The 18,689-nt window shown below is 37.7% G+C and overlaps 1 protein-coding gene across 1 annotated transcript in view; it reads right to left on the bottom strand.

Annotated features, from left to right (window-relative positions):
- Positions 1 to 8,015: 8,015 nt before the first annotated feature.
- The window catches only part of LOC134801488 (guanine nucleotide-binding protein G(I)/G(S)/G(T) subunit beta-1), a 40,680-nt gene continuing 30,006 nt past the window's right edge, over positions 8,016 to 18,689 (bottom strand). The window contains exons 4-8 of the mRNA XM_063774098.1: positions 15,859 to 16,029; positions 13,821 to 13,943; positions 13,377 to 13,578; positions 12,659 to 12,875; positions 8,016 to 11,819 (exon numbers count right to left, since the gene is read on the bottom strand). Coding sequence (XP_063630168.1) covers positions 11,713 to 11,819; positions 12,659 to 12,875; positions 13,377 to 13,578; positions 13,821 to 13,943; positions 15,859 to 16,029 — 820 coding nt within the window. The 3' untranslated portion in view covers positions 8,016 to 11,712. The remainder of the gene's footprint in view (positions 11,820 to 12,658; positions 12,876 to 13,376; positions 13,579 to 13,820; positions 13,944 to 15,858; positions 16,030 to 18,689) is intronic.

The following is an 18,689-nucleotide window of genomic DNA, read 5'->3' as shown; positions in this document are numbered from 1 at the left end:
ATACATGTCGTTAAATTTAAATAATCACGATTATTTAGCAGTGGCGCTAGTGTGCACGTTGTTGGGCTCTTAAATTAGCATTTCACAAATAAGTAAAAAAATACGTTAAAAGATAATGATTAGGTACTATATTCAGAAATTCGTGAAATATAAAAGGTAACAAAAAGTTACGTATTATTAAGATATAAATATTTTCATAATACATATGAATACATACACTGATATGGCAAATGGTTACAAGTTGTTATTACATCTATCCGGTTATCGGACATTTTCTGCTTCACAGCTCCGCGCAGCGTTCTTGGTCACCGGGAAACTAGTTTGGATATGCGGCAGATACGTGCCCTTCTGAGCTTTTTCCAAGAAATCATATGACGGCCCAGGATTATATTATTATCTCACGCTCAAGCCATCTGCTGATTCACTTTCTAAAACAAAATAGTCAAAAAATTAAACAATATAATCTATCTTCCTAATTACTAACGTCGCTAATTCCTAGGGTTACCAGCTTAAACACTGTGGGGTTTTACATCTATGTTGAATTTTGATTATAATTTCGGACGCGTCCGCGGGACTTACGGGGATAGTAAGATTAAATTATTATATTTGAATTTGGTAATTAGCACGCTCATTTTTATTTAAAGATTAATATATATCTTACCTTGAAATTATCGCTGTTTCTGATTTACTACAACGGTTTCCACACACACATTAGGGCTTTCCATAATCCGGATAAGAATTGTTGATAAAGTCGCCATTGCCGGATACATACAGCAAGGAAGGAAGAGAGACAACGGTTTAAATTTAACTAAGTCTGTGCGAAGACGCATTTAGATATGTTGCTCGTACATATGAATAGATTTTATTTTCAAAATTAATAGGTAAATAAATATATTTCAAGTGAATAAATCGTTTTATATGAAAATTTATATTTTTGCATTAAATGACTTAAATGACAGCATTGACATTACAGACTTTTATCTTGTCTATGTTCTTACCGGCCAGACCCAAATCAAGGCCTATCAAAGAGGCCAATTGACAAAGATTTTTTTTTATTTTATCAAGGAGGGTAGAGGCACGTCTACCCTTCGTAGATTTTATGAACATAGACAAAGAAAAACTGAAATATAATAGATAATAATATACATATATCAAAAAATAAATAATAATTTACATATGACTACTTCATAAAATACAAATCAAAATAATTTGATTTGTTCCTAGAAATCGCATCTATAGACAAAGCCAGTTCTAGCAATGTTGCTGTAGTAAAATATTTTGATGTTAATTACTGGCAATCTCGTCTGGGAACGGACAACACATGCACAATTTTGAAGGGTCACATCGTTTCAAGGAAGTCAATAGGCCTTGGTACCTACGTTCTCGTACGTTTTCTCGTGTACCTATAAAAGGTTCTGCCATCTTGTGGGCTACATCGGAAGCATAAACTTCACATTTACGCCTCGCGCTAAAAATCTGACGGCTCCTAAGCTGACCTCTATAGTTCATGCACGCTCCCTATACTCGTAGGGAAGTCATGCTAGTCAAATCTTACAAAAAAATCTCCTAAAAACTCGAAGCGTGATGTAGAGCTGTCAGGTAGGATGTAGGTGTAGGATAACTCAGTTAGGCCGGGCCGAAGCTTCCGGAGCTTCTTTTTCTATGGAAAAAGTACCACGTGATAACCGATCAGCCATATCATAATTCTTACTAAATATATACTAATACTCTCTGCTAATAGGTAAATCTTACATTAATACTTGTTCGGCCCCATATGGGGCCAAACTAAAATAGCTCTACAATAAACAGTTATGAATCAGAACGCCTTGCAGCCACCTGTTCCTGAAAACTCTCGCGCAGATTCATAGGTATGGGATCATCCATTAATTACATCACACGTTTAGGGGGAGGACGGGGTCAAGAAAATGTGACATGTTGTGGCAAGGGGTAGGGGGAGTCACAAAGTTTGTGACGTCACTTTAACTTCATCAGTTACCGATTTTTTTTATTCGTTGTAAAGTTAAGTAACGAGGTTTTGGAACGATAATCGGTTTTATTCGTTTAATTTTCTTTCCTGGCGGCTTAGCACGGTCGCGTTTTTATCCCTTGTCACCATGCCTGTCACGTTCTAACAAGTATGTAAGTGCGAAAGGGACGCGCATAGTGATAGTCGATAAAAATGGAACCGTGCTGAGCCCGCTGATCAAGTAAAAGTTGCATTTTATTCACATGTAATCAAATGCAAATTTTGAGTTTGTTTACTTATGTTTGCTGGTAGAATAGACTAAATGATGATTTGAATGATAAATATTTAATAACATTTATTTTTAATCGATTTGTTTTGATTTTGTTTGATATTTTAGTTAGTAGGTACCTATTTTCTAGGGATGTAACGATACCGATATAATCGGCAGGCCGATATATCGGCATCGCCGATTTAAATTCAGCCGATATCACAGTTTGAAAAGCACGCGAAACGAATGACTGCTAATAATTTGAATAAACTTTGTTTCCATAACAAAAAATCTACCTAACGTGAACGTATTTCCTGATTTGGATCATGGTATAATAATATACTCCGCCTGGTACTCCATTCCCGTCTTTTCTAGGTCACCTAACTGACACGGGCCTACGTCATCATGCGACAGCGCTATATGATAATATGCGATAGCGCTATATATAGCGGCCATGTTGTTGTGACGTAGGCCCGTGTCACTCTGGGAATGGAAGACCATGTTTTATTAGACTATGATTTGGATTTACTTTTGCATTCATTGCTCGATGCTTATATGCCAAATCAAAATCAAAGAAAACAATTATTTGTTTTCTTTGATTTTGATTTGGCATTTTTCTTTAGTTGTGTTACAGTTTTTCACACTTCACAAAATCGAGTGTCTATTATACATAAGTATGTTTTATGCATATTCAGTATATAATTCCTTACTTATTTTATTTATTAACTAACTACTGTGTCATTGATATCGGTATCTGTATCGGTATCGCCGATTATTTACTTCAAAAATCGGTATCGGTATCGTATCGGTAAAATCATGTATCGTTACATCCCTATTATTTTCCTTGTGTTGGTGTGGTGAAAAATTTTGTGTTTAACTCGGTGGCAAAATTTGTTAAACCCTTGGCACCCTCACAATGCTCAAGATTCCAACCTTTCGCGCTTGCTCGGGCATTAGGTTAAACAACAACTTTGCCCCCTTGTAAAATAAATAACTATTAATTCTTTGCGACTATCTCGTTTTAATTTACAAGTGTTCGTGAAAATAACCCTTTTTAGGGTTCCGTACCCAAAGGGTAAAACGGGACCCTATTACTAAGACTCCGCTGTCCGTCCGTCCGTCTGTCACCAGGCTGTATCTCACGAACCGTGATAGCTAGACAGTTGAAATTTTCACAGATGATGTATTTCTGTTGCCGCTATAACAACAAATACTAAAAAGTACGGAACCCTCGGTGGGCGAGTCCGACTCGCACTTGTCCGGTTTTTTTAAATACGTAGGGGTTTTCCAAACAAGCTTTCGACCTTCATACGTTGCACGAAACATTACGCACACGAGTACGTCACGCACACAATTGGCATTCACGACGCTTGCCAACTGCCAGATGTACAAATTACTCAGATTTACTCGATTTCAGCATAATATGTAACGCTAGAAATTTCGATGTTTTCAGTGGCGGATTTGCGCTAAGGCCCAGTAGGCCTGAGCCTAGGGCGGCAAATTGTGACAAAAAATTCGCTGATGATAACAAGAAATAACTTAAAATGTAGTTCAATATGGGTGCTGCGAAAGGGGCGGCTATAGGGTCTGGGGCCTAGAGTGCCAAAGATGCAAATCCGCCACTGGATTTTAATTTTTAACAAGCAGAAACGTCTGCTAACGATGCTACTAAGCTTAGAATAAATTTTAATAGTGGAAAAATTACTGGCTTAGGTGAGACTTGAACTCACGGCCTCTGGATCGATACTCCAGCGCCCTGCCATCTGAGCCGCCACTGGATGTTTTAGAGGTCTTGAGTCAACAAAAGTAATCCCCAAAAGGAGAAAAAACAGTTTTTTTTTTAATTGTCGTTGCGAACCCATACAAATTTTGTATTTTCGATCAGGTACAAAATGCTCTTACATAGCTAGTCTGTGCGGAAAGGGAAGAATCATGAAAGGTATGGGATCCAATACATTCCACGACTCTTTTCTTTCCGCACAGACTCTATATAGGTATACTAATCGGCTCTATGTAGGTAACAGTAGAGTCGAGTTTTAGTTACCTGTAATTGAAAGAGCGTTTGATGTTTTGGCAGATTGTACCTGTAATATTTTGAATACAAGACCATAAAAAAACCATACACCAACCATACATAAATTTCTTTGAAAAAGGTTTCAATCGTATCTAACATGATGTGGCTGGTTAATGAAAAAAACTGTAAGGTCAGCCAAGGCAATTATAACTATGGGACAAATGCAACTATTAGGTATAAAAATACATTAAGTCCCCAAATATTTATTTATTTATTTTTAATTTAAATATGTAACCAGAAATTTGAGCTATACAATATTTATACTTAATTCGGCTAAATAACCATCAGTAAATTATTTATTTAAACTTCACTGTACATAAAAATTTTACAAAAGGCGAACTCTACCAGTTAACCCTCAGGCCAAACAGAGATCAAACAGTAATATTTACTAAGTACGAAAAATTTAATATTAACTATAAATGTTTATGTTAAACAACATACTACTTCAAATATTCATATTACTGTAATATATATATTTAATCACTAATTAATTAATTATTTTATTAATTACAAATTAACACGGAAACTCACCATTTTGCCGCCCGAACCGAAACTTCGGTCGGACACTAATAAAAACACAGGGTTTTTAACTTTTTAAGGGGCCCACTGATTAACAGTCCGCCGGACGGTATCGGCCTGTCAGTTGTTCTGAACTGTCAAAATTTTGTTCTAACTGACAGGCCGATACCGTCCGGCGGACTGTTAATCAGTAGGCCCCTTTAGACAGGGTAGGAAACAGGAGAATACTTAGACAGGAGAATCAATAAAACAAACATGAAATAAACAAATTTTAATTTATTGATATAATAACTAAAAAAAATATTTTACACAATACATTATAATTAGTATTACACCACTAAGAATAATTATATTAACATATCGAAGATGTGGACTAGCAAATAAAAATTAACTTATACAAAATCCTTTTTTATAAAGTGTCAGTAACCAGTTCAGGGTACTATCATTATCTGCCGATTAATTATCGAATTATATTTGCACATAGTAACATATAAATTATGCGCGTAATTTTGACCCGTAACTTTTTTAATTAAAATGTTGCCGTCAAAGGCTCATTTCATAATAATTTCTCTCGGTTCTGGAACATTTACTAATAAATCAGGTAACCAATTGCGGCCTCTAAAGGCCGTCATCGTTTATTTGATAGCCCAATCCCAGTACTGCATGTCAGATACTATATATTATTACAGTAAGATTAAATATGGCAGTCCATTCCAATAATACGATGTAAAAGTGAGAAAAATTGGTCTGAATACAAACGAAACGGGAGCCATCAAACTATCCATTAAATAGTAAATATACGTACATTTATTCTATGTTACTTAAGTTGTCGTACACCGATCGGTAAAGCGGATATTGTAGAAAATAACTTTTATTTAAAAAAAGTCTTATCCTAGGCGTAATCTAGCGTACCAGCTAACTCCTGGGCCGGCCAACTTATGTAAGACAGCGATTTACCTTAATTCAATACGCTTAAGACTCTTAATAAGTTGGCCGGTTGTGTGTATCCAACGCTGATCGAATGACCCTCTCTTTGTTTTGACATTGGACATATACATCAGACATCAAGATGAATGCATTTAAAGATCAATTTGCTCAAAGCAAAAACAGGAAAAGACCCGAATATAAATAAATTGTGCTGTATAAAATCGAGCAAATTGCTTGATATGCTAACCTAGCAGTCATCTCTAGTCTGTTATAGGTCATAGGCCTCTGTGGATATATCAATATGCTGTAGTCAACTTAATGTATGTGTTTGAGCTCATAGATGTAACAAAAAAATGTGATTGAAAATTATTTAGACATTACTTACTCGTGGTATATTTTTTGGACCTTTAGAAATGACAGCTTGAGGCGTCTATTTGATATTAATCTCAATGGCCCCTGTCGCACTAAATAATGTTTGAGCGCGAGACCAAATTGGTATTTTAGGATTCTGAATACACCTTCTTATATTTCGTTTTCGTGTAGCCGTTCAACATATTAGGTTGGCTAAGAAAGATAACTAACCCAAAAAAAAAAGTTATTTAACCTTTTCGCGGCCACGTCAAAGTAGTAGGTGTCATCAACGCCAAACCAAAAATTGCACGTAAACAACCCGTATAACATATCAAGTCGTGGCGTGGGCACGAAATGTACTGACTTCATATCAAGTCAATGGCGGCGAATACGTTAAATAATTACCTTTGCCAGTGTCAGTGTAAATATTTTCCATCACATTTTTAACTTGCTTAAAGGAAGTGTAATGAATGTATTGTATTGATATATCCATTCCCTTTATCGTACATTCCCCTGAAGCGGACGCCTTACAAACATCTAAGTTTATATTATTACCTATCTAGACAAAAGGCTTATCCTCTTGAGTCCGTGTTCAAAGTACAGTTGGTTAAAAGTTCAGTATGCAACGTGGTGAGAAAACGTTATTAGAATCCGACCAATCTAACTCAAATGACAAACATTGACAAGGTGTGGCAATGTCATCATTATTATCAAATTTCTATGAACAGAATGACGTTTATAATGTCATTCCCTCACTTTGTCCAAAGCTGTGCAGTGTTAGTTTAGACAGACTTAAGAATTTTAAATTCCGATTTTACTGAACTCGAAATGCAAATTAAAATAAAATGGCCAAGGATTCTTTCTCAATTTTAACGTTAATCAAATCGACAACATTATTAAAGCTGCTATATTTTATAAGGTTAAGAGAAATTACCCTTAACCTTTTCGCCGCCACGTCAATGGAGTAATAAAGTGTCATTAACGCCAAGCACGTAGACAACCCACATAACATAACAAGTCGTGGCGTTTGAGGCATGAAATGTACTGACTTTATATCAAGTCAATGGCGGCGAGGTTAAAATACCCTTAGTTTTGTATGGCGGGTCTCAAGAGGATATAAATAACAGAAGAGCGACAACCATCCATCAAAAGAAAAGCCTACGATAACTTTGTGCTAACCAACGAATACTGCAAAGCAACTGCTAACTGAAATATTGAAAATTTTGAAGCAACAGAATGTTTCAAGTTACAAAATGCTTGGGAACTTACATTTAATTCCTATAGCTAGCTTAGCCTAGAAAAATGAACGAATGGGCGAACCCGAGATGTAGGACCTTACAGTGTAACCGGATATAGAAAAAGATGGTTATGGGACTAAATGACACATTAAAATAAGCCACGCCAAGTGGCTTGCTTTTCTCGCCGTTTTTTCACGACTCGTAAAATCTCGTCCTTCAAGGCATGCCTCAGTCTGTGCGTCCCAAAATAAGTACTATTTGTTGCAGTGCTTTTAGTGCGACTCGTATCAAAATTAGATCTATTGACAGGAAGTGTATTGTTAGAATAGTTTACATGAGATAGTTTACGATTAGGTATTCAGTATGATTAAGTAATTATTATATATTATAACCTGTTTTGATTATTATGGCATCGAAATTTCAAACCGTTTTCGCGTAAAAAAAGATTTTCTTTTTCCTTATTAATTATGACACATTGGCCGATAAAAATGTTGAAGGATTATAAACTTTACACGAATGCGTTAAGTTCCTTTTAGACCATCATGAAGTCAGTAAGTTAAGTATATTTTGATACTCGATAGGATTTTTAATGGATATTTTAGACAACACTATATATTATATGCCATTCTCTAATCGCCATTTTACCGTTTAGTGAGATATAAAAAATAACAGTGACATTGATAAATTAATATATTGCAGTATGTCAATGTGTAAATTACAACGTTTTACAAGTTTTTGGAAATATAAAATAATATCTTATTATTTTGAAACGACACGGCATTCATGGATCTACCTTCAAAATTCAGTAGAAAAAAGTACTGAAACATCTAAATGAATCCTGTGTCATTTCAAAATCGATGAAAAATGAAATTATCAATAAATTTTTGATCCATGAGAGATCTATAAAAGGAATCTCCATCATCTATACATTAAAACGGGTGACTTATCCATACAATTACATATTAAAATTATAACTTAGCATCCACAGTGAAATAATCCTCATTCAATAAATTACACATAGATATATTATGTGGTTAGTTGATAATCGTCCGAGCGAGACGGCAATGTCTCATGAAAGAGACGGAAGACAATCAACTCGACCACCCATTAATCATAATATTTGGTTCTTTAAATAGTTTTTAGAACTTGTACGATTGATGTTGTGCGATTATTTGTAAAGAATAGATATTAATCAAATTAATATTAGTATTAATACGTCTATTGATTGAAGAAATGCGAAACGACTGACAGATATTCATTCTAACACACAAACATATAAACTATCATCCCTTTTAGTATTTATCTACACACATATGCCCTCCCCCCACACGTATAACCCTCTGTCATGCGTTCAAAAACCGCAAATTACGGCCTGCACTCGATATCGATTTAATAATCGCATTCACTTTTCGAACATCTCTTAAAAACAAAGGAATTTGATTTCATCTCAGTATTAGTCGAGATGTCGTTTTATTCGAAAACAATATCTATTGCAACACCGTATTGCCGTAACATGCGGTTGCTGAACACATCATTGACAGCCTATACTGTGTGTAGATAAGTAATTTTACCAGATATTTGCCTCTTTATATTAGAGACAAATAATGCCAAGGGCCAACATAAACTAATAAAATTTTAAATACAAATGTTAATACGACAATTTTTACATACATTTCCCAGCTTCAAGCTTTATGACACGTTGTAAAGATACAGACGAATCAGGGCGAGACAACTAGTACAAACAGCAACACACTTAACTGTCCATCGTTGGACCTTATGCCTTATGTAATAAGGTTTACAGTTAAGTGTGGCCGATGGTATGTGAGACCGGGGACAAAACAGTCCGGATATTGAGCTTCAACATTCTATTGTGGGGCTGTGGGCTTATTATTGAATAGGGAGTATTACTGCAATGTTCTGCCGCCAGAGTGCAGCACTATCACATCACATAAACCATAGAGTAACTCAACCTTTTGAACGCCACAGACGGCAATTGACGTCAACGCAAAATCGTGACAACGATGGCATTTGACGTTGATCGTTTTTTGATGAAAATCTACTGAAAAAACACTAAATTTTACCCCCGTGGCGTCAGTGGCACGGCAAATGGATGCGCCGTTTGGCGTTCAAAAGGTTAAACAAACTATGCCTTGTACATTTTTTGGGAAGTTTTCACTATGACATTGATGCATCAAGGTGGTTTGTTTACAGAGGCCTACCGCGAAGCGCGAAAATCGATCGTCATCTGGCCTCTTTATCGCTCGAATATGCAAGTGATAACGAAAAATCGATTTTCTTGTTTCGCGGTAGGCCTTTGTTTGTGGTAGAGGCGCCCCCTACGCACAGTTTTGCGTAATATCCTCGTAGTAAAAAGTTACGAATACATGAAAATGTTTAGACTCTTTGATGGTCTCACTAAGTGTTACATATCAAACCCTGATAGCTCTGAAAATAGGCGTTTTCTTCCAAAATATTACCCTTCTTCCAGTTTAGAAAACTGTTGGACTTTTTTACTAAAAATTGTATAGATTTTGACAAGGAGAGAAATGAAAAACTCAACTATTTCGTCAAATGATTCGAATAAGGTACATTTTAAAAGAAAACACCCAATAATTATAATTTCAAACGAATACTTACCGTCATACAGAAACATATTCTCAGCAGCGGTGCCGTCCCAAGGCTTCGCAATGCTACGCTATATAATCATATAATTACATTACATATATATAAATGTATATCGTGAACAGTGAACCATAGAGACACACACACAGCCACTCCATAAACTACACTTTCTATCGTAGTTTAAATGCTTTCCTTGTTAGAAATTATCGTCTACTTTTTAAAATAAATAAAGCAAAGAAAACACGGTGCGCTTATCAAGTGCGTTGGTATTTTAACCTTTGCGCAACGCTATTAAAGTTTTCCATGAAATGTACATTTTTTGTTTTTCTTACAGAAAATTTGCTTGAACTTTCAATTGTTTCTAAACAAGAAGTAACACGTCTCTTGACGCTACCAAATATCAACCTTCACTACGCACCGTACAGATGTTGTGAACAATCCCTGGCCATCGTATTTTCTCGGAGACGTTCGTATTTGTTACTTCAGTCAACCTCAGTACTTTCTGTACTGAGACTGACTGAAATAGCATAACGCACGTTCGTGCGTTTCCGTGAAAACACGATGGTAAAGGATTATTCACTACATCTATACACGATAGGCGTGGTGTTCAAAGGATTAAAGTCAGGTATTTATTTTGTGCTTGATTTTGGCATTGACAGATAAATTTAGTTCTTTTATAAATAAATATCTGTCAAATAGTATGAAATGTGACCCGACTGAAATACATTTTTCTCAACTGCATGCATTTTAAGCGAGAAAAACAAAAAGTAATGTACATCTGGGACCGTAGCCATGACGATCGATCACCGATAAACGCCAATCGAAATATATAAATGCATCCGGATGTCACGAAAGGTCACGAGATTTTCAAGCATTAAGTTTCGATTGGCGTGTTCCGTATGGGTCAATATCACGGACATTTCAACCTAATTTCTTTGGACATATTTTTGTGTGTCTGCATTTCTATATTTCTGTGTTTTGCAGTAGTCAAGAACCTCTGACGGGCAACCAAAACATCAAAATATCGAGACATTTCGTCATAAAGCCAATAAATCCATTGATTTCATAATTAAAGTCCAACACACAGTCGAACCGCTAATTTGGCAGGGTATGTGGTAATAAAGGTATGTTACGAATAGGTTCGGCTGTCACTATTTGATGTAGACTATACAGCACCATCCTGTCTTTTTCGACTGTCAAACTAGCACGTATTTTCTTAGACTTGTTACAAGCAATCATGGATATAGTCGGTTAAAAGTCGCAAACCTGTCTTCTCCGAATAAAATTGAGTTTTGCAACTTTAGGTCGCGTTAGCTAAAGTAGTAAATCGTTTGTTAAAATAGCAAACCTCGCACAGATATAGTGAATAATTCTTTACCATCGTATTTTCACGGAAACGCACGAACGTGTTATGCAATTTCAGTCAGTCTCAGTACAAAAAGTACTGATGATGACTGAAGTAGCATGACAAAATACGAACGTTTCCGAGACAATACGATGTCATAAGATTGATCACTACACCTGTGACTCCATTTAAAGGAAACTAAGGATTTGCAACTTTTGGGCAAAGATACCTAAAGTTGCAAATTTCTTAACTTTATTTATATATTTTAGTCTTCGATATGTCCAAAGAAATGAGGACAAATATGCTGATATAGACCGTTGTCGGCTAGGGTCGACCGTCACTATGGCTAGGGGGCTCTCTATATAAAATTAGAAACGGTGGCGTGCTGGTGCGCAGGAGGGCTTAGTTCCAGATGCGCAGGAACGAGTCCCAGGAGCCGGTGGCGACCGCCATCCCGTTCTCGGTCACGCCGAGGCAGGACACGCGGTTGTCGTGGCCGGCCAGGATGCCTGCAAAAAATGTTTAGATCAACATAGGATTCAACACGATCCTAAATAGTATGTGCATACATACATAATAATTTATAATCACGCCTATTTTCCGGAGGCGTAGGTAGAGAACACGGATTTCCACTTGCTACGATCCTGACATAGGTACCTCTTTCGCTTCCTTCACTTTCATAACATTCCTCATACACGCTCGCCGGTTTAGGGTGCTCTTGACAGGTCAAGGCCTTTCTTCAGGATTTCCCCCAATTCATCATGATCGATTTCAGGATTATAAATGCAAATGATTGGATATTGGTTGCTGTACCCTTTGAACACCACGTCTATTATATTCAACACGCCATTGTAAACCTTAGCGGATTGCACGAAAGTTGATATTACACTGTAACCCAATGTAAAAAACCAAAATTAGGAAGTAGGTAAATAAAGAGTTAAATTTAATTTATAAGTACCAAGTTTTACCGTACGCGGGGCGTGCAGTTATAGGTCGTGTTATTGATTTTTGCATTACAGCTTTTGTTTTCATACGCATAGGTACGCATAGGTGACAACCTATTTATAACCGCGAAACTTAAACTTGGGCTAGCTTGACGGCTTTCATATGCATAGGCAAAAAAGTAAGATGAAATCATAATAGAAGCTCGCTGTATCACACAAGCTCGGAGTACCACAAGGTTCAACTTTCGGGCCATTCCTCTTCCTCATGTAGGTACAAATGCCTTAAAAAAGCTTGGAGTACCACGGGGCTCAATACTCGGGTCTTCTGTCTTCCTTACACATGTAGCGTCTCCAAGTAATCTCCAAGGTTTAAAAAATAGAGTACTTTCTCTGATTGTACTCACCGGCACGCTCGCTCTTCATGGAGTCCCAAACGTTGCAGTTGAAGTCATCGTAGCCGGCGAGCAGCAGGCGGCCCGACTTAGAGAAGGCCACGGACGTGATGCCGCAGATGATGTTGTCGTGCGAGTACATCGCCAGCTCCTGGTCGGCGCGGATGTCGAACATGCGGCACGTCGCGTCGTCGGAGCCCGTCGCGAACGCAAACCCGGACGGGAAGAACTGTAACAGAGATGGAGATACTTGAAAACTTGGAATGCACTTCTAACTCGAGATGTCTGCGATCTTTCTAAAGCATTTGATTGCGTTGAGCATGATACCCTACACTCACTGCACTACGACCTTTCGGCTGAAACTGACGTAGCTGTATTTTCGATGGCTTTTTTTCAACCAATGAACTTAGGAATTTATTGTTAACGTAACCGGGTCAAGCGAATACCATTGTAAAGCTCGGAGTACCACAGGGATCATTCTCGGGCCCTTTCTCTTCCTTATGTAGAATATTGACCGTAACCGCGTTGGTCACTCTTGTGCCCCGGGAAGGTCTGCTTAGACCGGCAGTCGCGGATGTCCAACAGCTATTACAAAGCTCGGAGTACTACAAGGGTCAATACGTGGACCCTTCCTATTCCTCATAAACCTTAAAGTTCGGAGTACCACAGGGTTCAACTCTCGGGCACTTTCTCTTCCTGTACACAACCAACTTTAATGCAGTATACTGACCGTGACGGCGTTGATGTCGCTCTCGTGTCCCGGGAAGGTCTGCTTGCACTGGCAGTCGCGGATGTCCCACAGCTTGGCGGAGGCGTCGCAGGCGCCGGACACGAACGTGCGCTGGTCGGGCGCGAGCGACAGCGACATCACGTCGCCGGTGTGCCCGGTGAACTGTCCGCACTGCTGGCCAGTCTCGATGTCCCACAGGGCGCTGTGAAAAATAAGCTCATGTAGAAGCAACAAAGGAATGGATTACAAAAACATAATTAATTATGGATTAATACTATTCTCCTAAGGCCCGTTATACAATAAAAATTTACAGTTGAATTTGAAATCAAGAGTTAAGGAATATAAGTAATAAGTTATGAAAATTATGACATCCATACGCGTAGTCTCATAAACAACTATCAGATCATTCTTTATAATTCTGATTAAGGTAAGTTTTATTGTTACCAGGTCATATCGCCCGAGCTGGTGAGGATCTGGTTGTCGTCGAGGAACCGGCAGCAGGACAGGTAGCCGGAGTGCCCGGGCAGCTCGCGCGACACGCGCACGTTGCCTTCGCGGGTCTTCAGGCTGTAACAACAAATAATCATTAATATGTGAAAAATCCTGGTCACGGCACCAAAATGAAGCAACGTTTCATAGTTACAGTGGAGTCTGCAAATTATTTTCTTAATGATTCAATTTCTTTTTAATATATCAAAAATTCTAAATGCATCAAAATCACAATAATTCAAATTGAATACAAAGATCCATTGATTGTACAAGATGTGTAAAGTTTAATATAGATACGTGTTCCAAATTCGAAAGCTAATGTAGATGGCACTATACGTCTCAGTACATTTAACCGGTAACAATGGTTATCAAAAGTTTCCTTTTGTCAATCCAGTGGCCTAAAATTAATGGCGCAGTAATAGTAATTTTTCAAAATAAAAATCTATAAAGGATATATTTTTGTTAGTTTATCTGTGTAAAAAAAGCGGTGTTGGCCGAGTGGATATGACGCCGGACTTTCAATCCGGAGGTCGCGGGTTCAAATCCTCGCTCGTACCAATGAGTTTTTCGGAACTTATGTACGAAATATCATTTGATATTTACCACTAGCTTTTCGGTGAAGGAAAACATCGTGAGGAAACCTGCATACATCTGCGAAGAAATTAAAAGGTGTATGTGAAGTCCCCAATCCGCATTGGGCTAGCGTGGGGACTATAGCCCAAACCCTCTCGAGCTTGAGAGGAGGCCTGTGCCGGCTGTGCCCAGCAGTGGGACGTATATAGGCTGAATTATTATATATTATTATTATTATATCTGTGTAAGTTAATATTTTTTTTACTTATGAAAGAGAAAAGTAGATGGACGCAGACAAAGACCCATACGAATGACGCAAGTCTAGTGAAAACAATCAACAAATAAGTCACGCGTCAGTGACTCAACGGATCCGTGGTTCTAACAGGAATGTTACGTCTTTCCTGTTCTAAAACCATATACGTCAGTAATGAGAATACGAATTCTAACTTTAATAACAATGTGAATTCATTGGTATTGTCGGTCGAATTAATTATTTTCAAACGAATTAAAAAAGGAGTTTCTTTATTCCTCCGGATTTTTGTGCTTGTGTATCTTCCCTGATTTCTCGAGGTAAGCTTGACCGGAAATGAAAACCCCTTTTTTGTTCTTCATCTTTTTGTTCTGATGATGACATCCCCATGAAATCGAGCAATTCCACAAATATTAATAAAATAAAAAGTTATGTATTGCCATCAAGGGACATGGACCTTAATTGACCTTATGACGATGTAAAGAGGGTCCGAGCCCTTACCTGGGCCTTATGCCTTAGTAAAGCAGCGATTAGAGCGCGATTGTTAACTATACAGGGATTAGAGAGCGAGCACTAGTGCTATATCTGTCATCCTTAACTATGCGCAAAGCGATTACAGAGGACCTCTAAAAAATTGGGCTCCATTTTGGATTTCTGCATTTTTTATCCAGATATGTTGAAATGATTAAGTGTTAAGTCAGCGCCATCTTGAATGCGTCCGCAGTAGCTGCTAAGCCAGTATGGACGTTACGGCTCAGGACCTGCGGACCTCACCTGTAGATCGAGCATATGTTGTCGAGCCAATATGCCCCTTATGACTCAGAAAACAGGGTCCTCACCTGTAGATGGAGCATATGTAGTCGAGCCAATATGCACCTTAAATATGGCTCAGTGAACATGGTCCTAACCTGTAGATCGAGCATATGTTGTCGAGCCAATATGCACCTTACGGCTCAGTAAACAGGGTCCTCACCTGTAGATAGAGCATATCTTGTCGAGCCAATGCACCTTATGGCTCAGTAAACAGGGTCCTCACCTGTAGATGGAGCATATGTAGTCGAGCCAATATGCACCTTAAATATAGCTCAGTGAACATGGTCCTAACCTGTAGATTAAGCAGATGTTGTCGAGCCAATATGCACCTTACGGCTCAGTAAACAGGGTCCTCACCTGTAGATGGAGCAGATATTGTCGAGCCCGCCGCAGGCCACGTACGAGCCGGAGGGTGCGTACGCGCAGGTCATCACCCAGGACGAGCGCAGCGGGATCGCATGCACCTTGTTGGTGGTGTGGCTGTCCCATACTATCAGCTTGCCGTCTTGCGAGGCGGACACCAGGTTCCTGTGGACAAATTTCGTGTTATTCAAACTCCAACTTCAAACTTCAACATTTATTCAGCAAATAGGCCACAAGGGCACTTTTACACGTCAACATTGAATTTACATACAAGCAAAAATAATAACAATACATCAACAAATTTATAAAATACAACTAACAATTCAAACGAACGTATTACAATTACTTAGAGATGTATATGGTCTCTTAATGTCGAATTACATAAAAAAACCTATAATATGAATATATAAAAAAATACAGATACAAAAAAATCTATACTATTTAGAGGTGAAATGTCTCTCTAGGTGTCATAACTATAAGATTATATAGTTTACCAAATTATCCTTAGAGATGTATAGGGTCTCCAAGAGTCAAAATCCTATCCTATTAATCAAATTATGAGGAGGGTGTTACACATTTACCCCCATATTCATAAACGGGCTACAAACCTCAATTATCAATAATCGTTTGTCTTTCTTCTTGTCTATCTGTCATTTTGACTTATGTATTTGTAAGGAAGGGATAAAACATAATTTAACTAAATCAGGTCCGTAAAGTATTATGAATAAGGAGGTTAGTGGTTAAAGGAAGGTGGTAGGGTATCACCACATTAACCTTTTCGACGCCGTGTCAAACACAAAAGCAGTCACCCGGACGCCACGTCACCAAAGTGTCAAAACTGAAATTGAACTTTATGCATATGCACGTAGGTCTATGTTGCTCTGTGGTCTATGACCGATTAATCAGTCTTTGGCGTTGAACCTGCGGTGCGGATATATCGGTCATTGGCGTCCAAAAGGTTAAATTTGTCAGCGACGTCACAAACCTCAGAGTTTGACTACTGCTGAAGTCCTTTGAATTGACGTTTTTAACAAAAAAACTATTTGTTTCGGTGATGTAAAAACATGTGTGATTTATTTTATTCAACCCCTAAGGGGTGTATAAAATAGGGTTGAAAGTTTTTAACAAATTTTACGAGGACGAAAGCTAGTTAATTAAATACTTAACTCCTATTACCTTTTTTAATTATCTTAAAATTGAAGTAAGCCAATTACTGTAAAAGCAAAGTATTACCCATTATGGCTCAACGGTCACCCTTGTTACATTAAGTAATTGCAAGTTACCCCATACGTTTAGTTTAGGTACTGGAGTTTTCATTCTGATCGCTCGCCGAATATATTTAAATTTAAATCGTTGATACATTGGAATCATTCATTGTGTAAGATGTGTAAATATAGGCATAGAAGATTGTCAGAATCATGAGAGAGAGAGATGAATGATCTTACATTACAGTTTCGTAGTCTCACCATGCTCTGCCAATAGTGGCGTACAAATACTATACTACTATGTGTCAATTGACAGCGTATTGAACTAGACGCCTGGTTAGGCTGTTAACTATAGGACACGTTTTTGTCTTAAGGGACCCACAGATTACCAGTTCGCCGGACGATATCAGCCTGTCAGTTAAACTGAAAAGGTAACTGTTCCGAACAACTGACATGCTGATATCGTCCGGCGAACTGGTAATCAGTGGGCCCCTTTAGGCTTTACCTCTAGCTTAAAATAAGCTTATAAAAATTAATATATAGCATGTTTTTACGACTAGATGTCACTTTAAACTGGTGCTCAAGCACTCAACTCGCTCGCACACTCGTAATCTGAATATCTACATGGTTTGATAAAATCATACATTAAATGTCGGGCTGTCACGAATTTCATGCTGTGCTGCCTTGATGTTCGCATGTCTAAGTGCATTTACTGTACTTTCTCTTTGTTTTATTGTAACTGAGCGAAAGGGCTGGACAACTGGGCTATAACTGCGAATCGCTTCGTTCGGTCTATTTACCTGTCTATTGCATATTCGAGCGAATAAATAAATAAAAGAAAAGAAAAATATGAATGAATAAAAAATGATTCTTCATTCTTGAAATATAAGAAAAAGAAAGAAAGAGTTCCAAATGGAAATTCGATTAATTTCATTCATATATTTCATTTTAATGTTCACGGTAGGCCGTCCCCTGGTCTGTAAATGTTTCAAATACATGTTTAGGCGTTTTTGCACGAAATGAGTAACTACCTTAATACATACTTATGAAATTTTAATACTTCTTAATATCTTCCTAATATATTCACTTATTACTTTAGGTAAGGCTTGTTTTGATAAGTTTATCGCTAAAGGAAAAAAGCATTAGCATTTAGGTACTAATGATATATTCGACGAAATGTTATTTTCCATAAAATGTTTTCATTGTCATACTAAAGGAAATTACTAGTGTTCGACCGAAACATGTTTTTTTGCCGAAACCGAAACCGAATGTTCGGCTTTGGCTCTAGTTTCGGCCGAAACCGAAACCGAACCTTTTGTAGACTTGTTAAAATCGTTGAAAAAATGTTATAAAACCGCTTTTACACACATATTATGGGGCTGTCAACACCCAATGTCCTTGAAATTGATGTTAATTAAGCAGTTTCTTAAGAAATTTACTAGAGTTAGACCAAGATAATTCTGCAACGATTTTGATAACACACGCAGTGCAAGTGTTATTTTACACGTCAAAACTACTATGAAATTATGACGTATAAATAACATTTGCACTAGTAGCACTGCGTATGCTATCAAAATAATTGCAGAATTTTCTGGGTCTAACTCTATTTATTCACCAGTC

The sequence above is a fragment of the Cydia splendana genome, chromosome 22 (genome assembly GCF_910591565.1).
Source record: "Cydia splendana chromosome 22, ilCydSple1.2, whole genome shotgun sequence".
Taxonomy (NCBI): domain Eukaryota; kingdom Metazoa; phylum Arthropoda; class Insecta; order Lepidoptera; family Tortricidae; genus Cydia; species Cydia splendana.
Note: the sequence above shows the minus strand (reverse complement) of the source record. Positions and strands in the feature narration are given on the sequence as shown.